Source organism: Microtus pennsylvanicus, chromosome 5 (assembly GCF_037038515.1).
Source record: "Microtus pennsylvanicus isolate mMicPen1 chromosome 5, mMicPen1.hap1, whole genome shotgun sequence".
NCBI classification, from domain to species: domain Eukaryota; kingdom Metazoa; phylum Chordata; class Mammalia; order Rodentia; family Cricetidae; genus Microtus; species Microtus pennsylvanicus.
The window spans coordinates 27600211-27622886 of NC_134583.1; the positions used below are offsets into that span (position 1 = coordinate 27600211).

A 22676-nucleotide genomic window follows, 5' to 3' on the forward strand; every position below is an offset into this window, starting at 1 on the left:
GATAAAGAAGGCTATGCTATTGCTGTGGAGGAGAGAGGTCTCTATGATCTCTGCTCTTTAGTTAGTAATACTGGGGAAGGACTCGGGACGTCAGAGATAGCATGAAAGCATTTTACTAGGGAGATATTACTTTAGTGTGGCTATAAAACCTTGGAGTTTTTCCTTAGGAAGAATGCCTCAACAGACATTGATGCATGTCAATTTCAGAAGTAGGGGCCTGAGAGAATGCTGGAATCTTTGATGGAAAGTCAAAACTAGAGCAGTCAAGATCTGTTCTAAATTCAACATGGGATAGTGGAGAAGGACGAAGGACAGAGATGAGGAAAAGGAAAGAGTTATCTTGATTGAGGAAGCCATTATAGGGTTAGCAAGAAACCTGGTTTTAAAGAAATTTCCAGGAATCCACAAGGATGATCCCAGTTAAGACCCTAAGCAATAGAGGAGAGGGGCCTGATCTTGACTTGCCCTGTAGTCAGACTGATGAATATCTTAAATAATCACCATAGAACCTTCATCCAGCAACTATTGGAAACAAAGGCAGAGAACTATATTGGAGCACAGAACTGAGCTCCCAAAGTCCAGTTAAAGAGTGGGAGGAATGAGAATATGAGCAAAGAGGTCAAGACTATGACATCGAAACCCATGAAGACAGTCTACCTGAGCTAACAAACTCCAGCCAGATTGAGAAGGAACAACCATAGAACCATACTAGTCCCTCTGAATGTGGTTGACAGTTACATGGCTAGGGCAGACTGAGGGGCCATAGGCAGTGGCACCAGGATTTACCTCTACTGTATGTACTGGCTTTTGGGCAACCATCTCTTTGGATGGATAATTTGCTCAGCCTAGATATAGTATGGAGGGCCTTAGACCTTCCCCAAAGCAATGTGCCTTACCCTCTCTGAGGATTGGGTAGGGGTGGGGTGGGAGGGTATGTAAAGGGAATGGGAGGAGGGGAGGGAGTGAGAACTTGGATTGGTATGTATAATGAAGAAAGATAGTTTGTTTTCCTTTTAAAAAAATAAATAAAATGGGGGAACTTTCGAAACAACACTTTCCACATATAACATAAAACCATGCATAGCCAAAGTCACGCTCATGGAGTAAATGTCTTCTGGAGTTGGTGAGAGAATAGACATGAGAATCACCATATGAAGTTTGATGCTAGCATATGTGAATTCACAGCTTTGTATTACACATGGAAAGAATAAAGGTGTGGATCTGACAAAGGACATTTGCAATTTTCATAAAACTTAATGCAATAAAAATTCATACTGCTGTCCCTGAGGGATGATTGTATAGTCCTTATCCTTTATTAAGACCATTGGTATGTAAGTCACTTTCTGTTGCCACAATACAATACCATCACCATGACCAAACACGATCTGAGGGAAAACAGTTTATTTTTGCTTACAGCTCTAGAGCAAGAGTCGATAATGGGGAAGAGGTCATGGTAGCAGGAGCAGGAATCTGACTGGTCACATTTTCACCCACACCCAGAATGTAGAGAGCAAGCAAAGTTGAATAACTTCCCTAAACAGAATCATCAACCAAGGTCCAAGGGTTCAAAGGCATGAGCCTGTGGGCAACAGTTCTAGTTTACCAACACAATTGACAGCCAACACAATTGACAGCCAACACAATTGACAGCCAACACAATTGACAGCCAACACAATTGACAGCCAACACAACTGACAACCAACACAATTGACAGCCAACACAATTGACAGCCAACACAATTGACAGTCAACACAATTGACAGCCAACACAATTGACAACCAACACAATTGACAGCCAACACAATTGACAACCAACACAACTGTCAACCAACACAACTGACTACCAACACAATTGACAACCAACACAATTGACAACCAACACAATTGACAGCCAACACAATTGACAACCAACACAATTGACAACCAACACAATTGACAGCCAACACAATTGACAGCCAACACAATTGACAGCCAACACAATTGACAACCAACACAACTGTCAACCAACACAACTGACAACCAACACAACTGACAACCAACACAATTGACAGTCAACACAATTGACAGCCAACACAATTGACAGACTAAGCAGAGGGGGAACACACAGCTACTGTCACATTCACGTGTATCATCATTTGCTGATTAGGACTTCAGTTAAGTGTCTTAAAGTGATGCTAATGAGAAGAAGATGAAGAGCAGGACTATTGGGACAGGATTACAGTGTCCCACCCCAGGTTCTAACACAAGAAGGCCTTACATGGGAGAAGTTTGAATCTAATACTTGGAACTATAGACATCTCATGTTATATAGTTATGCTATATCACCGTATATATATATATATATAAGCTATAGTCACACGATTACATTATATCAATAAATATTGAATAGGAATCTAATATTGACATTTGTGTCCTGGCTTAATAGTTTCATTTATTCCTGTCCTTCATAATGTGTATTCTAACGACTTTGCTTTCAAATGAGTCAAACTCAGTCAGAGGAGATTACCCTTCACTAAAGTCCAACTTGAACAGGTCAGAAAGGATATTCCCAATACAGAGTGGTTGACAGAAAATATGAGCATATAGAGACAATTTGTAGGAACTACAGTTTCCCATGCAGCGGCATCTGCCAAACTCCTGTTTCTTTGATTTTCCAAACTGAAATTCACTGAAGTAAGTCAAGCAGTCCCCACTCCCATTAGGCATCCCACTAAAGGCCTGGGTGAATAACACTTAGGACTAATATACTTATAATATTTAATATCTAATAATATTTAGTGTGGTTTGCTCTTAACTGCATTCAACACAAAATTCCATTTGCTCTGCATCTGTTCTAGCCGCTCCTTTTTGAACTTGTCCTGGAAAGAACAATGGTTATCTTCGTCCTCTGTCTCTGAGATGATTTCCATCTTCTGGATGATGAGTTTGATGAGTTCATGCTGCTTTTCCAAGAGAGAAGTGAGGTCCTTCAGCCTGTGAGAGCACACATGTGTCATGAGCTTATTTTCAACCCTCCACCCCCATGTTTAGTCCCTGACTGCAGCAAGGACTAGGGACTAGAAATGTTTTATACCAAGTACCTGTGCTTGGCTTGTAGCCTCACAGTTGCCAGCACATTCCTGAAGCTGGAGTGAGTTTCCCTAAGTTCCAGTCTTCTTTGTGACTAGCTGTTGTTTCTAGCTATTGTTTCCAGTTACCAATATGAAACCTGCATAAAAAGGTTAAGCCGCCTTCCTATGGATATAGCTACTAAATAGTTGATTGGGAATCTAAACTCAGATAAACTGTAGAGCCCTCTTGCATAACTCCTGTCCAATAGGTAGCTATTCAAGGAATCCTCCCACTCTTCTTATGCTTCTGTTATATGAACTAAGATGACTATGAAGAATACAGTTTATGATAGTTAACCCAGTAGTAAGGAAATCAGCATTTAATCCTCACCTATTTATTCCTTGGAGGACAAACTGGCTGGCGAATTGTCACAAGTAAATTCAGTCCTACAAAATGTCTCTTGATTTTCACTGCATGAGCAATGTCCCTCAATAAAGCCTAATTTCATATACAAAATAAATACCAGTATCATAATGTAACTGAATCTGATTTCTCATATGACAGTAGATGGAGAAATACAAACCTGTATTTCTGCTTCAATATTTCTATTTCCAAACACATGTCAGTGTTTGGTGCTTCTTGCCGTGTTTCTTGTGTACAAAGAAAGTAATGAAAAAATCGCTGTGGGTAAAACATGGAAGTTACTAAAGGTGAATTAAATTTAGAACTATTTCATGAGCATGCACAAAAGTTCAGTCCCCAAATCAGGCTCCGCAGAATGAATTTTCCTAGGCTACCACTATGGCCTCACAAAGCTCCTGGTCTACGTGGGAAACCATCAGGCCAAAAACTACAGCGAAGTTATCTATAAGAGAAAGATGTTAAAATGCAAATGCTATAGAAGGCATAAGAGGAAGAGGGAATAGGGGCTTCTGAGAAAGGGCTTCATTGTACCATTTTACAAATACTCGTGCAAAGTGCCCAATCTGCACTGTGTGCAATACCGTTCCATATACAAGGTGTTTATTCTTTGAAAATTCTCTGCCTCATTAGTCATCACAACTCAACTACTGAACAATATTTCACATATAGACGTTTTAACTTTAGTAATTTTTAACTTAGTGCCCTCTTTTTCCTGGTACCAGGAACAGAACATACAGGGCCTTGCACACGATGAGGAAGCTCTTTAGCCTAGAGCTGTACCCCAGCTCAACCCTTTATATTACAGTTGACTAGAGAAGGTCAAGAGTGAGATAATTCTAGGGTCCAGGACACAGAGGAACTCAAGTGAACTCTGTATAGAAATAGAGTGGGCCAGAAGAAGAAGAAGCGGTAAGGGGATGCCGTATAACCAGGATGGCTGGCCCACCCAGGCTGACGAATTGCATGGACATGAATTGCAGAAATGAACCTTAGGAAAACACTGGAACCTTTTCACTGTGGAGAAGAGAGGGTGAAAGACAGTGAATGTGAAGATTGCCTTTGAGTGTGCTAAATTTAAAGAAGCTTTAAGACAGACAGTGGAAACAAAAAGTAGTCAGTTGGACATGGGGACCTGGACCTTAAAAGTAAGCTCTCAGCTAGAGAGACAAGTTACTGGAGATTCTGGGTATAGATGATGATTGAAACCATGTACAAGGTTAGGGGATAGCGTAGAGACAAAATAAAGCCTAAACTGCTGTGCAGAGATTATCATTTTGTGATTACACAGGTAAAATCCACCTAAAGAACTCAGGAAGAGAAGTCGTAAGACATGAGCAGTCTGGGCATGGAAGTTAGGTTCTGGAACTTGTGAGTTTTAGTATGGCTCTTCTCTCTTACACCACACTGACCTGGCTTTTAATTATTTTTCATGTCTTTTAAAGTAGACACTCTCATGCATATTCTCTATTTTGCATTCTGTATTTGCACTTAGACACACACATCTGGACATAAATATACACATAAACGTGTGTGGCAAGTGATTAGGAAAAGCAGATGAAGAACGCCTACCCTGCTAGACAGCTACTAAAAGGGTACAGCTGGCCCATGTGTCTGCCTGAGCTCACAGGGATGCGATGCTGTGTATGATCATTTGTTTCCCTCCCGACATCCTGTTTTTTGATATGTTCTGTGCACTTGCAAAAACAGAACCACGTCTTTCCCACAGGCAGAGTAGATCCAAAGCCTCCCTGGGAGTACAGCTGAGGCCAACACAGTGAATGGATGTCATGCAACATCTCTTGGTATGCTTTCCTTTAGGAGTACTTACTAACATCCTGCCATGCCGAGGTCTGTTTGGATACACGACGGTGTACTGCTGATCTACTTTGCGTAGGAACCACAGTGGCAGCTTTTTCTCCAAGTTGGTATGAAGTTCCACCTAAAACGCACATTGGGTTTATTGACAGACCTGTTAATTAGTATCTAAAACTATCACCTCAAGGGCATAATAAAAATGAATTCCTGTGTCCATATTCATACACAGTGACTGAGCTGGCTTCCTTCACCCGCCACCTTCCATAGCTCAGTCACCTAGTTGTCCCTCCCTCGCCTTATCCTCCATGAGGCCAGAAAGCACTCTTCAAGCAACGTGGAAGAAATGGTTGAAGAACTTAATGTAAGCAAGTGGGTGGTTAGTGTTCAGGGGCTGTAATCCACATTGGAGATACAAGGAGGATGGCAGAGCCTGCACTCTTAGGGGGTTACAGTGCCAAGAGTTCAGTACTGCTGGGAAGTGCGAATGGTATGAAATGCCCAGGACAGGAGAGGAAGGGTGGCTTAGCCGGGGAGACACAAAGTGAGAAGACAAATGCAGGTAAATGCACAAAACAAAAGGAAAACAAAAATGCAAGCTCCTTCTGTGGGTTTTTCTTTCTATATTAGCAGATATAGAGAGTTCTACTCATGACATATATTGAATATAACTTCTTTTTGGAGGCACAGTATTTTATCTCTTTAATGTTTTTGTTTTGAGCTTGTATTTTGTTTAATTCCCCTGTTATTTATTAATTTTTTTTAGCAGTACTGGGGATCCAACCCAGGCCTTTAGGCATGCTCAGCAAAGAGTTCACATAGTCTTCCACGGAGCCCTTTGTCTTTCACATTTCCTGTATTCCAGCCCTTGGTGTCTCTTTGGAAACAGTGGTTGTGACAACCGCATAGCGGTACTCATGTTCTAATCTAAGTTCACAGTGCTTTTCAATACCTAGGATTTCAATGACCTTTAGAAACAGTCAACTGTAAAGACCGTCCTGAGCAGAGTGCCTCAAATGAAGTGTGCCCCAAGGAGGATGCACTGACTATGTGGCTTACCGTTTACTATTGTGATGTGCACAACCCTTTACAGACTGTAAAGTCGTTTGTGTTTCAAGACATCTGTATGGTGCTTTGCTTACAATTCTGGTTAAATATTTGTTTTAATTTTTATGATAATTTGCTAAGGATCAAGCCCGCTGTCTTTAAATGCTAGCCAAAGCCTTTACCATAGAGCAACATCTCCAGGCCCTCATGATCCACACTGCCCACAACCTTTCAGCTTTCAGTCACCCTTCCTCTAGGCAGTGCAGACACACTGGCAGGAAAGAAGCTTCTTTAAAGGAAACACTGTCTCTCCCCAGGCCTCTTTGCCTATGAGACTGTTCAAACACTGGAGTCAGGTTCCATTCTGAAGAAAGGAAAAGGGTGGAGCCCTGATGCCAGCAGCATGTTTGATAGGAAGATATTTCACTTGGTTTTTACCACCTGTAAGACCAGTTTGCAAGACAGCGTGGAGCCAAGACAGAAATAAGTCAATGGTGGGTGGAATCACACCTTGATAATGAGTACTTAATTATATGTGTTTTGGAGCTAATTATAATATAATTTTTAAGTTTCTAGTTGCATATATTCAACTGATAATTAAATATTCCAGAAGCATCCATGGTGCCATTCGCAGTTGAAATTTAAAGACAATGACATTAAGAACATTAAAAGAAAAAAACTACGTCAAGATTCAGTAGCCAAAGACCCATCCACAAGTCTTTCACTCTGAAGGACTTTATATTAAAATGCCTAACAATATAATACAGAGAACTCAAGAGAACAAAGCTTCATAAATCTAGATAGAACTTCAACATAAAACATGTGTATGGACTGTGTGGTCACATGGCAAACTAACAGGAGCACCCCTGAGCTGAACATTTGGACTGCAGTAGGAAAGAATTCTTCATATTGGATTATGGTGGCACTCAGGCCTATCAGCCCAGCACTCAAGAGGCTAGGCCAACAGGATCATAAGTTCAAGGCCAAAGTCAGTGACAAAGAGAGTTCAAGATCAGCCTGGAGGAATACTCACGCCTACACATACACCCCTTCACATGCACACATACACACACCTACACACAAACGTACATACATACATACACAAACACACCTACATACAGCCACGCATGCACACCGCACACCTTTACACATGTACACACACATACACCACACCTACAACGACACATACACCTACACACATACATACACACACATCCACACATGCACACTGCACACATTCATACACACATATGCTCATACATACACATATATAGATACACACATACAAACACCTATACATACACACCTGCATACACATATATAGAGACATAAACATACATACATACATACATACAGATACATGCACACATACACACACACACCCACACCCTCAAACCAATGTTGCTTTTGGGTTGGCATGTAATTAATCCGGTTTCTCCAATTTATCATACATTAACCTGATACAAGTTGTCAAACAATTTCTCTATTTTTTCTGGGTATATTACTCCAGGGTGTTTTTTCTGATCTATTGATTATAACAAGAATACCAGAGAACACACAAACAGGCACAGGCGGCAATTCTCCATATGGATAAATAGCCACACTAAGTGACAGGGCTCTTAGTAAATCAGCTCTTCTTATACACAAGGACTCATGAGAGTGTTGATTTCAATACGTGTTTAATAATTATAATACCTGCATAGCAATCCTCTTCAATGCGGCATGCTTCTGGACCTCAGCAATGTCCCCAACTGCCAAACCTATCTGTAGTAAGACAAAAGATCAATCAAAGCACAACAAACAATACAATTAATCAAGTCTTACTTTCCACTCAAGCTTCAACAACTAAATACCATCGAATAAATGGTATATAAGCAACTAGACACCATGGGCCAAATCATATAATATAAACAATGTGAATTTTCTCTCTACGTTTCTGGGGCCAGGAAGTTTAAAATGGCGGTGTTAGCAGATTCAGTGTTGCACACAGTGTTGTGTATGTATTCTCAAGCAATAGCGGGCATGAAGGTCAAAGGTCGTACCGAGCTCCCTCATGTCTTTTTCACACCGTGTCAAGATCTCTGCCAAAGTGGAGTAGTGACATAAGATAAGGAAGCAGCATCCAGTTCAGACTAAAGTGATGGGGATGGAGCCATTGACTAAGAAAGTCTGCTCAAAAGCCCTGGCACTTGGACTGAACTTTGAAAGATTAGAAAGAGTTAGCTCGTGGTGGAAGGGTTTTCCAGGACGAAAGAAAAGCCTACACAGGAGTTCTGGAGGCAGGAAGGAAAAATGGAACAGTCCTGGGGAAGATGGGAGTTGGGTGAGATCAAGATGGTGGTGAGCCAAGCATACAGAACAGACGGGTCTGGTCTGGCTTCTAAGGAGTCATAAAAACAAATGTAACAGGCCCACCTTTAAATTGAAATGATCAGCTTTTGGTTAGCTGTCTCTTTAGTGACAATGAGTGGGGAGAACTTGGCAGAGAAATGAGATAGGAGATTCCTCCAGTGACTGCTGTGACAGAGCAAGTGCCTTGAAGATGCAGGCCAACTGGAGGAAGCTGTGGTAGTCACAGAGCAGCAAAGGCTGGGAGGTAAAAACTAAGAAACTTTTCATGATCTGGACACAGGGCCTTTGGACCATGGGAACCAGCAGGTATTAAACCGTATCTTACTAAGTTTGCTGCCCTCTGAAGTTTCTTGTAACAACACAAAGCTGACTAATACACCGCCCCCCAGAAAAAAAATTCTTAAAGAGGTTGAGAATCCTTAGTATTTGTGGTAGTTTGGGGGGAAAAATGGCCCTTAAAGGAAGTGGCACTATTAGAAGGTATGGCCTTGTTGGAGGAAGTGTGCCACTGTGGGGTGAGCCTTGAGGTCTCTTTTTCTCATGCTTCCCTCAGTGTGACAGTTGACTTCCTGTTGCTTGGAAGATGTAGCATTCTCAACCCCAGCACCGTGTCTGCCGGCTCGGTGTCATGCTCCCTGTCATTATCATAATGGACTGAACCTCTGAAGCTGTAAGTGAACCCCCTCAATTAACTGTTTTTTGTATAAGAGTTGCCTTGGTCAGCGTGTCTCTTCACTGCAACAGAAGCCCTAACTAAGTCAGTACTATTAAATGTCCCAAGTAACTAACAGAGTGAACAATGAGGTGCCACTTACTAGTAAATTCATGAGAACAATTGGGACAAACATTGTGAAGGCAATAAGTTGCCCAAAGGTCAGGACTGGATATGCCAATTCCTTTTTTAAGAATGGTTCTAGGAAGGCATCTCGATAGTTGATGTCACCCAGCATCATACTGAACGTCTGGATTAAGGAAAGCAACGGAGTGCTGAAGGCGTCCTGAAAAAAAGAAGGAAAGGAAACAGGAAATGAAAATCTCCTATCATGAAAAAGGGTTTCCTGATGACTAAGTGATAAGAATTATACTAAGAATACTTTTTAAAATTCACAATGCTGCTCTTAAGATACAGTCATGAGAAGTATTATTAACTACAATCAACAAAAGTAAATACAAAAGACATTTTAATGCTTAAATATAAATTTCTTAACCAGAGAAAAATCTGATAAAATTATATTTTTTCTTCAATAAAGATATATAAGATATAAACTGTTAAGTAAAAATAATAAGAAAAGGGCAGCTCCGCCAATGCAAGAAATCCAATTAGGTCAAATCAAACCAGGCCAGGTTGGCTGGGATGGATGCCAGGAGCTGAGGGTTACACTCCCAACTTAACATTAACTATCCAAATAAAGTTATTAATTTACTAAGCCATTAGGATTTAAGTGTAAATATCTGTTTCCAATATTACTAGTAATGAAGTCAACTAGAGATGTAAATATCTCACTTGGAAACTCAGGAGGACATAAAAGCTGAGGCCAAAAGCCAATAGGAGGAAGATGAACACTCCTGTAGATCTCAACAGAGTTTTAAAAATCACCTCCAACATAACAATGAAAATGCCACAGTTCTCAAACCTAGAAAAGCAAAAGGAAGAAAGCAGTTGCTTACTCTGGTGTCAAAGGGTATTAATTCTGTATTTATTGTGGAGTAAGTTAGATAGGAGGTTTAACAGATGAAATCGCTAAAGCAAGGCCTTTTGGTACAAACAAATGCAAATCTGCAAGTAACCAAATCTTTTCAACTGACTATTGGACTGCTTCCTCCTCCTCCTCCTCTTCTGATTCTCTTTTGTTTTTTCCTTCCTTCCTTCCTTCCTTCCTTCCTTCCTTCCTTCCTTCCTTCCTTCCTTCCTTCCTTGCTCTCTCCCTCTCTCCCTCCCTTCCCTCCCTCCCTCTCTCCTTTCCTCCCTCCCTCCCTCCTTCCCTCTTTCACTTCTTTCTTTTTCTCCTTTCATTTCTTTTTTGAGACAAAGTTTCTCTGTGCAGCCCTGGGCAGAGTGTTTCTTTCTTATTAATATAATATTTGCCATCTTTCATCGTTTTACCACTTGACCAAGGTGATGGCAGTTTTCCCTAAGTAATAAACAGAAACCATCACAAAGTAAATAAAAGAAAATTATGTCAGTTGTTTAATAAAGGCATTAGGGACAGAAACCCTGTGGTGGATCAAATGGAGATCAATTACAGGAGATCACGTTTTCAGAAGTCCCCAAGACTGGGCACAAATACACATTTACACTCATCCATCCCTACAACCCACCCCCAGCATACTATACTGTGAAGTGATTGACACACAAGTGCGACATCTGGCTACGAGCTTGCATTCTTCCTTTGTCAAAAACTCTCAGAAGAAGGAATCACATGTAACAAAATCCCACTACTTAATTTATACCAGAATCTAAACATACACTTTTTGGAAAATCTGAAAGGAAATTTAGCTATGTTCCCAAAAAGAACCAGAAATGTGGCGAATCACTGATAGTGGCTGATTTGAATCTGTGTTCCTTCAGGGTCACTGCTCTTTATCCCCTCTCTCAGTCAGCAGGGCTGCACTATTTACATAAAGGTACACAAATAAGAGTAAGCTTATCCCTGGAGACTCAATACTTCGGTCCAAACTATTTCTCAACTTACTAGCTGACCTTCAGTAAATTTCCCATACTCAGTGTTTAAGTTTCTTCTTTGATGCAATGCAGATAGGGCCATTTACTTCTTGTTATCATAAACACATGTAAAAAAAAATGATGCTTAACTCAACACCAGCAACTGTTAAAACAAGAATTTAGCCACTTTCTCTTTCTTGAATCACTTACTACTTTTTTTAAAAAAAATTAGATTATTTTATTCCCTGTTTTTTTTATTACTTTTTTCAGTTAATTTGAGTGTTTTAACCCAAAGTAAATTTTTACCAAATGTCAGATGAAACAAGAGTAACTAACACTCTCATTTTGGTTTCTGTCTTTGTTTGTTACAGGCTTGCTGATGAAGGTAGACTTGGCACTCAGGGGCTGTGGCCATGTCTGGGTACCTTTGAATGCTACACTGAGGATGGCGATCTGCAGCTGGCATCTAGTGGGGAGACATCTGGAATGTTGTTCACTACACACAACGTGGTTGCATATACAGAACTGCTCCCTCTTCACACTGACATGCACCGAAAATAATTAATGGTCCCAAATTGAGGAGCTAAAGCCTCAGTCTGCACACTCAGCCCTTCAGGATTAAGATGTTCAAATCCTTAAATTTAAAACAACTAGAAACAGCGAGATGCAAGTTACAAATACACATCACTTCTAATAGTCTTTCTTTGACATTAAAAGTTTAGAGAACATAAAAATCATCCAAACTGGTCTTACCTCTGAAGATATAACAGGAAGTTCATCCAGTAGAAGAATATCGCTATTGCTCCGCATTCCCACTGCATATAGGCCGGGATGTTGAGAAACAAGGGCAGCACGAAGATGATGCTGGTTGTGTAGATGACCCACTCCAGAGCATTGTTGTAATCCAGGAAGTAGTTCCTTTTCTGCACAGAGAAGGATGGAGAGTCACCACATGGAGAAACCTGGGGTCACATCTGTCATTCTGGAGTGACTTACAGTCAGTGCTAGAGACGGCTGAGGCACTGGCTGTCCTAGAGCCACGAGCAACTGGTAACTGAGAAAGTGCTACAGTCTTTTTCTTATTTGCCCTGTCTGTGATGTATAGCCTATTCCCTCTTAAGAGAACTTTTTTTTTTTTTTTGGTCTTTTTACTGTTGTTGTTGTTTCCTGTCAAAACAGGGTTTCTCTGTGTAGCCTTGGCTGTCCTGTAACTCACTCTGTAGACCAGGCTGGCCTCGAACTCAGAGATCCTCCTGCACCTTCCCCCAAATGCTGGACTAAAGGCATGTGTCACCACCTCGCAGCTTTAGGGAACTTCTAAAGAACTGCAGATTGGTCTCATAATTCTTGAGACCTTTCTGCCTCTTAGGGCACACGTTTGTGGTCAGGCTCTGTGAGTAAGTCCAGCTATAAAGACGGTTGAGACATGAGCAGAAAGTGAAAGAACAAAGTCAAAGCACAATGGGTGCTTAGTGGAATGTTCTGGACGTTAAATGCTCCACACTGTAGACCATTTCAACATAAGCCAGAAAGAGGGAGATCAACTCTAACAGAGAAAGTGTGTAATGTCAGAGTTTTTAAACTATCAATTGCAATGTAAAGTTAGGAAGATGGGAGAAGATAAGAGAGTCTGAATAAAGGGTCTTAAATCATTTAAGGTAAAACAACAATGCAGCTTTACTCTCAGGAGTGTGACAGTTCACTGACCAAAAGAATACACACACACTAGGGAGTATTTGATACATTATAGAAAGTGAATGTAAATTTGCATTAATGTCATTTGTCTTTAATATGGATATCTGTGGACTTACATTATACAACAAAGAATATTTTTAAAATGTACTGCTATAAAAGAGTTATCATTTATAAAAAGTTGAAAAATATACAAAAGCTATAAATGAAAATTTTCAAACTATATTCTTAGAAATACAGACTCTCAGGGCTGAGCGATGGCTCAATGGTAAAGAGCACTGACTGTTCTTCCAGAGGTCCTGAGTTCAATTCCCAGCAACCACATGGTGGCTCACACCCATAAGATCTGGTGCCCTCTTCTGGCCTGCAGGGATATGTGGAAGCAGATGCTATATACATAATTAATAAATAAACCTTGAAAAAAAAAAGAAATACAGACTCTCTCTCATTTGTCAATCCAAGAAAAGATCTTTGGGTACTTTATGTAATTTGTATATCTAAGCTGCACCTAACCTAACTCATCTTAAAAAGAATAATTAAGTAAGAGACAATGCCATGAAAAAATTTCAAGCCATGGTTTGGCACATTCAGATAACCACAGGATTCCAAAGGTGGTGGCAAGCAGACTGTGAATTCAAGGCCAGATTCAGCCCAAGTAAGAACCCCAGCTCAAAAAAGGCTCCAAATTTTATAACAATTTGGCTTTCAATAAAAAGAAAAAAATCCTCTTATGGCAATGATTCAAAGATAGACCTGTTTGAAATGGGGTCTAGAGAAGTTCTTTAAAAGTACTTATATTTCAAATTTTAAATTGGATTTTAGTAGTACAATTAAAATTGACTATAAGCAAAAATACCCTAAATAATACAAGAGCAAACACGGTGAAGTCATTTCTAATGATTGCAGTGGAAAGACAGACCCACCTGGAATCTGAAAGGGTAGAGCAACTCTCTCATGTGTATCAAAAGGCAGAGTGACCTTACCAAAAATTACGTTAAATAAAGGATCTTCTGGAGGCATTACCATCCCTGACTTCAAACTCTATTACAGAGCTACAGTAATGAAAACAGTGTGGTACTGGCATAAAAACAGAAAAGTCGACCAATGGAATCGTATAGAAGACCCGGATTTTATCCCACAAACCTATGAACACCTCATTTTCGATAAAGGAGCTAAAAGTATACAATGGAAGAAAGAAAGCATCTTCAACAAATGGTGCTGGCACAACTGGATTCAACCTGTAGAAGAATGAAAATAGACCCATATCTATCACCATGCACAAAACTCAAGTCCAAATGGATTAAAGACCTTAATATCAGTACGAACACAGTGAACCTGATAGAAGAGAAAGTGGGAGGTACCCTACAACAGATGGGCACAGGAGATCGCTTCCTATGTATAACCCCAGCAGCACAGACATTAAGGGCAACATTGAATAAATGGGACCTCCTGAGACTGAGAAGCTTCTGTAAAGCAAAGGACACTGTCACTAAGACAAAAAGGCAACCTACTGACTGGGAGAAGATCTTCACCAACCCCGCATCAGACAAAGGTCTGATCTCCAAAATATATAGAGAACTCAAGAAACTAGACTTTAAAATGCTAATTAACCCAATTAAAAAATGGGGCACTGAACTGAACAGAGAATTCTCAACAGAATTAGTTCAAATGGCCAAAAGACACTTAAGGTCATGCTCAACCTCCTTAGCAATTAGGGAAATGCAAATCAAAACAACTTTGAGATATCATCTTACACCTGTCAGAATGGCTAAAATCAAAAACACCAATGATAGCCTTTGCTGGAGAGGCTGTGGAGGAAGGGGTACCCTCATCCATTGCTGGTGGGAATGCAATCTTATGCAACCACTTTGGAAATCAGTGTTTCGGTTTCTCAGGAAATTCGGGATCAACCTACCCCTGGATCCAGCAATACCACTCTTGGGAATATACCCAAGAGATGCTCTTTCATATGACAAAAGCATTTGTTCAACTATGTTCATAGCAGTATTATTTGTAATAGTCAGAACCTGGAAACAACCTAGATGCCCTTCAATGGAAGAATGGATGAAGAAAGTGTGGAATATATACACATTAGAGTACTACGCTAATAAAAAAACAATGTAAAGGTAACAATGTAATATAATAAAAAAACATAGTAAAAAACAATGACTTCTTGAATTTTGCATGCAAATGGATGGAAATAGAAAACACTATCCTGGGTGAGGTAACCCAGACCCAAAAAGATGAACATGGGATGTACTCACTCAAAATTGGTTTCTAGCCATAAATATGGGCCACGGAGTCTACAATTGGTGAACCTAAAGAAGCTAAATAAGAAAGTGAACCCAAGGGAAAGCATATAGTTATCCTCTTGGCTATGAACCTTCATCTGGTGATGGATGGAGATAGAGACAGAGACCCATGCTGGAGCACTGGACTGAGCTCCCAAGGTCCCAATGAGGAGTGGAAGGAGGGAGAACATGAGCAAAGAAGTTGGGACCACGAGGGGTGCACCCACCCACTGAGACAGTGGAGCTGATCTATTGGGAGCTCACCAAGGCCAGCAGGACTGTGACTGAAAAAGCACGGGATAAAACTGGACTCTCTGAGCATGGCGAACAATGAGGGCTGATGAGAAGCCAAGGAAATGGCTCGGGGTTTTGATCCTACGTAATGTGCTGGCTTTGTGGGAGCCTAGCCAGTTTGGATGTTCACCTTCCTAGACATGGACGGAGGGGGGAGGACCTTGGACTTTCCACAGGGCAGGGAACCCTGACTGCTCTTTGGACTGGAGAGGGAGGGGGAGAGGAGTGGGGGGAGAGGTTGAAGGGTGGGAGGAGGGGGAGGGAAATGGCAGGCTGGGGTGAGGCCGAAACTTTTTTTTCTTTTTTTTCCTTTTCTCAATAAAAAAAATTTTTAAAAAAAGCTAGATAATCATATCCATTTTTAGAATTTCTAAAGAATAAGATTACAACTGTTGAGCACATAAAGGTGATATACAAATAATTTAAAAATTGACTTACACCTGAAAATAATATCATAGGTATGGCATAAAACAGTCAGCTGATAACAAAAATTTAAAAGTGTCATATTGCGAAGGACTAAACATAGAGCTTGAATCTCTTTTATTTTTGTAATTGCATGCCTGCTGCTGGCTCGGCATAATATGGATAGGATGTGCCTGGTTAGATAGAATCATTTGGCTTGCAAGATAAAATTAATGATATAGGGTAAAGGTCAATGACATCAAGAGAGTGGAGAAAAGGAAAAGAAACTAAAATGGGCAAACATTAATAATTCTTAAAAAAATCATTTAAGAAAAATGTATTGAAACTGTTCGTGCTTGAATACATTAGAGCTTATATGAATACAAAAAAATATGTTATTTCTACAATTTGAAGTATCTACATGAGTCACACTATGTGAATTGAATATGGCAAATACCATTTAAATAATTGTTTATTAGTTAATTCTCTATATTAAAAGGATTAGAGCTTAGAAATACAAACTGAATTATGTACCTGTTGGAAGATTTGGACCACTTCTTTGCAATATCCAAATAAACTTGATAAAAACACTAGAATCATACATATTTTTATTGGAAATGAATTCTGAAACAGAAAGTATAATGAGGGGTTTGAGTAGATTAAATTTAGTACCACTATAATTTTCCACTAGTAAATTTCATTTTATATTTGTTTCATTTCTATGCATTGTCCACAATCGCATTAAACTGAAAATTCTCAGCACGCCAATCCTTCTCTCACTTAGTAGAGATAATATACTCATTTCTTAACATCCCTATTACTATATGTTCAAAGATTGTCAAGTGAATTATAAAGGGACACAGATCTGCAAGTCTACACATATTTTTTAAAAGTATGGTAAAGTACTTATCATAAAATTTATTGATTTAAAATAGTATTAGATATATTTGTTACTTTATTTAGTGTGCATGTGTGTGCACACACATGTATGCATTCATACACTCATGTAATAGGATGAAGGTAGACATCAGAGGACAGTTTGAGGAAGTAGGTTCTCTTTTCCTATCATTTGGGTCCTAGGTATTGAGCTGAGGTCATCAGACTTGACGACAAGTGCTTTTAGCTATTGCTCCATCTCACTGCCTTTCCTCCTAATTTGTAACTTTAAAAAAATATACATCTTAAATACTTCTTTACACTATAGAAATACAATTCCTCTCATTAACCAATTCATACCATTACATCATCATCACAATTATTTCCAAAGTTTTTACATTTTTTCATAAAAGCTTGGACTCATGAACCAGCTCTTCCTATATCCCTTTCTCTGCATTCTCCACAAAGACCATTTGTTAATATTTTTTTCTGAACTCAAAAAAAATTTTGAAGAAATTTATACCACAAATAAGTTCTATTAACAATAACTGATGTCAGCTTTATCATAAACTTGTTATTTCTAAAGAAAAACACAATTTTACGATCTTTAATTTTAAAATGTTGAAGTTTTGAAATACCAGAGTGTCTACTGTTTCCAAATGATTAGTAGTTTCGTTGATTATTCCAGTTGAGTTGAAGGCCATTCCAGGCTTTATTTTGACAACAAGAAAGGTCATAGGTATGAGACCAAGACAGTAAGATCCTAAGTTCATCATATGAGCTCTGAATCCATAGGCACACCTGCAAAAAAACGAACAAATCATAACTGAGTCATCTCAAATAAATACATTTACAGATATCTACGGAAAATAGTAATGATCTATTTCAGACATCTATTTTATAAATTCCTTATATTCACAACCAAAAGTTCTTCTAATATATGTTCCTCATTTTCAGAGATAGAATCTCAGTTGCTGAGCAAATGGCAATGTCTCACTTGCTCATGGAAAATAAATCTTTCATCCATGTGTCTTAGCTGCAAATTGAGCCTTCCTGTACTATGCCCCTATTGTCTCACTGCTCACTTAACTTTGTGACCCAGAGGGTGATTTGTCTCACATTAAAAACCACACATTCAAAATGTATTAGAGTCAAAAGACAATATTTTTTAATGACAAAATTTGTCTTTAATGCTCATTCTTCTTAAATTCTACAATATAATAATATCTAAAACAACAAAATACAACTGCAATAAAATGATTGAGAAGGCTTTGAATAGAGTCAAGGGTAACACTGTTTTAAGCAGAAGTGCTGGTACCCACCATTTCATGAGTAAGTACTCCTTACACACAGGGTGGTTGAGGAGCTCTATGCGGTTATGTTGTACCATGACCTGAACAAGGAAAGAGCAATAAGTACACAGTGGTGTTAAATAACTGAGGATGAACTGAGCCTTCTGCTTTGCTTTTATATTTATAATGTTATTATGGTACTTTAAGAGCAATGTTTGCTTATTTTAAAAAAATCTGAGAAGTTTAAACTTTCACAGGAACTAAAAATGTACTGGGCAGTGGTAGCTCATGCCTTTAATCCCAGCACTTGGGATGTAGATGCAGGTGGATCTCTGTGAGACCGAGGCCAGCCTGGCCTATAGAGAGAGTTCTAGGATAGCGAAGGTCACACACAGAAACCCTGTCTAAAAAAAATGCTAGAGAGACAGAAATACATATATAGGTAGGTAGGGAGGGAGGGAGGGAGGGAGGGAGGGAGGGAGGGAGGGAGAGAGAGAGAAATGAAAAGAAAGAGAGAGAGAGAGAGTCAGAGTAAATATTTTTATGCAGGTGCAACCACTTGATTTAGTCTGTCCCTTTTAATCTCTGTCCCAATAATATGGTATAATCTTATTGATCTAAAATAGAGTTACAGCAGAAATAGAAATTATAGACAAATTGGCAAGGGTTTACCCTCATTCTGTCATTGAAGAAATTCAGCCTTACTTTTTTAGAAGGAATTCTATCAGTAGGGTACATACAAGCAGTTAAAATAATATAGACATTATAAATCTGGGGGGTGTTATTTGTAACTACAGGTATCTATATCAAAATTATTATACTTTAATTATCCTAGGCCTATATAAAGAAAATTAATAATCTCTAGGGAATAAAGAACCCCCCAGATCCTCTATGATTCATGAAAACGCTAATGTTACTATAATACATAGACATACTACTTTGGTGAGCAACGGATCCTCATTTAGAAGGATCTTCCTTGCCAGATGAGCATGCCAACCTAGAAAGGATATCCTACAGAGCAGATGAATCCTAGGAAGGCCAGAGTGATAAAACACAGGCTTGGGCAACAGAAGGTAGTAGATATGGACGTTGAACTAGAAAACTATTTCCCCAGAGCTCTTCCATTTCCAACCATCATGTTGTAGGCAATCAATTCAGAGTCCAAGAGGAAACAAATCAGTTAATACAAGCACTAGACTTACATTGAGGGTTGCAAGAGGCTCGTATCTCACATCCTGGGTAGGTGTTAATTTTTTGGTCAATGCTAGTGGGCACTGAAGATATTTGAAATTATATTCAATCTGTGGAAGACATAAATTTAAAGTATTAGTCAATAATCAGCCTAGTAAAGGCCTCCAACTACTTCTTTTTAAAATGTTTGTTGAGATGTATTTGTTTATTTTAGATGTATAGATGTTTTGCCTACATATATGTCTACATAATGCATATGTGCTTGGTGTCCACAAATTCCAGAAGAGGGATTTGATCCCCTAGAACTGGAATTGAAGACAACTGTGAACCACAATTAAGGTGCTGAGAATTGAACCTGGGTCTTCTGGAAAAGCAGCCAGTGCATTTAACCACTGAACCATTTGTCTAGACCCCTGTCACTCCTTCTTGATAAATCAAATATGAAAACTCAAACTTTTGCTGAAAGTCAACTGGTATAACTAGTAGTAATCTCAAATGGAGAAAAGAAAGCCAAGTTATTCATGTAATTAATAAAAATAAATAAATTGGAAATGTATTTTTAATTTCTTTACAGAAAGAAGAAAAAATTGGCTCCCTGTTTATATAAATGATCTAAGTCACCCAAAATCTGGTGGTCTAGATTCTTAATCCTGAGGGGAAAAATGATTGCTTGTCATGTTGTCCTCTCAGAGCTAGGAATAACAAGATATAACAAGATAGCTTCATATATGCCTAAGAAGCTCCTAGACTTCTTAGGACAACTGGTCAGCCACGCCCATGAGACATTAGTCTCCTAGATAGTCACTCTTCCCATAAAATATACAAGTAAGTGTAAACACTGGAAGCAACACTAACTGATGGGATTAGAAATAACTAAATATTTGGGGAAACAGAATGTGAGGAGAATATTCTCTCATAAACAAATAATACAATATGAAGCCAAGACTCATCATCTACTATAGATTGTAGAACTACAATAGCACCACTTTCATATTTCAAGGAATTTTTATAAAATACAATTCAGATTATCATAATAAAATAAACTTACATGGTAGTCCTGACAGGATTTGTCCTCTGTGGAAGGTATCATGCAGAAATCTAAAAGAACCTTTGAGAAAGAAAACCCAGCTGAGATGTTGGGGGAGTAGGCTGCACATGAGAAATGACTTTGTTTCATGTCTAAAATCATATACAAGCTGGTTCCATGCTTTACTTTTTCTTGTTATTCCTCCAGGAATAACAAGAAAGTGAGAGTTTTCTTTAGTGGCACTGCTGCGCTAGGAAAGGCCATGGCGAGTTAAAACCATGACTTTGCTTCCTGTCACTAATATGGTCCTTTAGGTTATATGTTCATCTGGGGTGCAGGAGCCTTATAAACAGGTTTTTCATTGCTGATCAAGCCACAAACTGTTATCTTCATGTTTGAATAGTCACATATATTGAACAACATCTTCCTAGTACAAAAAAAAAAACAGTTCCATAAGAATAACCATATATGACCACTGCCACTTAACTGAGCATGAGAAAGGAAAAAATGGGTGTGCCATGTGGGAGAGGTTTCTACACTCAGAAGCAGCTGGTGTTCAACCAAGCAATTCTGTTGTCTGAGAAGGCTGTCCTAGGTATTTTGATTCCTATAGGAAGTCAGGTGCCTGTATCCTTAAGGAAAGGCATCTTAGATATAAATACTAGAAACAAATGCAAACTTGAAGACCTTTCATTCAACTATCAAATACTACTGTGTTTCTGCCCTAAATATGAATTATTTGAAGAAGAAAATCTATTTACCAGATTTTATTATATTACAGGAAATAATTGTTAGTATTATTTTTCCAAGCAGGCCCTCGTTAACTATTTGCTAGTCTTTGAAAATGAGAAACTGCAAAGGTAGGAACTGCTCCTGCAAGGTTAAAATTCTAAGAGCAAGCCCTCCTTCCACACTACATGTCAAGCACATACCCACAAAGACTTTTGTTTTAAGGAGCTTACCTTCATGCACTCAGGTAGGTATTCCACCATTTCCATGATTGGACATCGATTGCTTGGAGAATAATGGCTGAAAACCTGAAAACACTCATCCCATCTGCAAATAAAACAGAAGAGAAGTGATGTGGAATTCTCTGTATGCTGTGAATACCACTGATTAATAAAGAAGCTGCTTTGGACCTATAGGCAGAACATAACTAGGTGGGGAAAACTAAACTGAATGCTGGAAGAAAGAAGGAGGAGTCAAAGGATGGCAATCACCAGAGACAGACACACTGAAACCTTGCAGAAAGGCCATGAGACTCATGGTAAAATATAAAATAATGGAGATGGGTTCATACTAAATGTAAGAGCTAGCTAGCAATACACTTAAGTAATTGGTCAAGCAGTGATTTAATTAATACAGTTTCTGTGTGGTTATTTCGGGAGTCTGAGCAGCCAGGAAATAAACAAGTGGACTTCCTACTACAGAGAAGTACAATAATTAATCACCCTTTTGAGTTGCAGTTGAAACTGAAGATTTTATACTTGTAGTGGAAGCCTAATATCAGCTGTATTCTATAGCATCATGTTCACAGGCTGACCGCAGTGGAGCCATGTGAGCCCAGATCAGTTCATCTACATCACACTAATCTGTTAACGGGGATTAGGAATGTGGGTGAAGTTCAGAATGGCTGCTATCTTTCTTTAAATGTCTTTTAAAGAGGCATGTCTTTGTCTTAGTTCCCACCTGCAATTCTGACATGCTAAGTAAGTACTTCCAGAGGTTATTGTGTTAGGTGGGGAAAGTTGTATTCACATACTTGAATCAGCAACTTTGTATGACATCCATATTTGACTCATATATGTGATGTATTGAGTAGAATCAAAACATAACAAATCTTGAATGTCGTAGTGAGGGTAGAACCTGACATAACATTACAGAGTGTTTCTTTATCACCTTCTAAAGAGATGGAACTGGAAGGTACTTAAAGAGAAATTAAATCAGTAACAAGAAGCAAAGATGAACTCATTATCTCTAAGATAATACCTGTAAGATAAGCCTTATGGTACTACTACTAACACGAGTAAATTCAAGTGGAATATCTGCTTTGTTATCAGAAAAGATGGCTAATCACTTTGCCTCACTGGTGTTTCAAAGCTAACAAATTGCTCAAAATTCCACAAGCTCCAAATCAAGGCTAGATCTGCTGCCTTGGATATAAATTTTTGGTCACTTTGTGTCCCCAAATTGGTGACAGAAGTTGTCTGAATATTTATTTGTGCTGTTATAGAGAAGTTTTGTTTGAAGAATGGAAAAACCACC

The 22676-nt window shown here is 39.0% G+C and overlaps 1 protein-coding gene across 1 annotated transcript in view; it reads right to left on the minus strand.

Moving 5' to 3' along the window:
• Nucleotides 1-1395: 1395 nt before the first annotated feature.
• Trpa1 (transient receptor potential cation channel subfamily A member 1) overlaps nucleotides 1396-22676 on the minus strand; it is a 48047-nt gene continuing 26766 nt past the window's right edge. The window contains exons 15-27 of the mRNA XM_075974650.1: nucleotides 21374-21467; nucleotides 20433-20492; nucleotides 19396-19494; nucleotides 18224-18294; nucleotides 17540-17702; nucleotides 16560-16649; nucleotides 12100-12269; nucleotides 10189-10318; nucleotides 9500-9682; nucleotides 8028-8096; nucleotides 5302-5412; nucleotides 3634-3731; nucleotides 1396-2972 (exon numbers count right to left, since the gene is read on the minus strand). Coding sequence (XP_075830765.1) covers nucleotides 2774-2972; nucleotides 3634-3731; nucleotides 5302-5412; nucleotides 8028-8096; nucleotides 9500-9682; nucleotides 10189-10318; nucleotides 12100-12269; nucleotides 16560-16649; nucleotides 17540-17702; nucleotides 18224-18294; nucleotides 19396-19494; nucleotides 20433-20492; nucleotides 21374-21467 — 1537 coding nt within the window. The 3' untranslated portion in view covers nucleotides 1396-2773. The remainder of the gene's footprint in view (nucleotides 2973-3633; nucleotides 3732-5301; nucleotides 5413-8027; nucleotides 8097-9499; nucleotides 9683-10188; nucleotides 10319-12099; nucleotides 12270-16559; nucleotides 16650-17539; nucleotides 17703-18223; nucleotides 18295-19395; nucleotides 19495-20432; nucleotides 20493-21373; nucleotides 21468-22676) is intronic.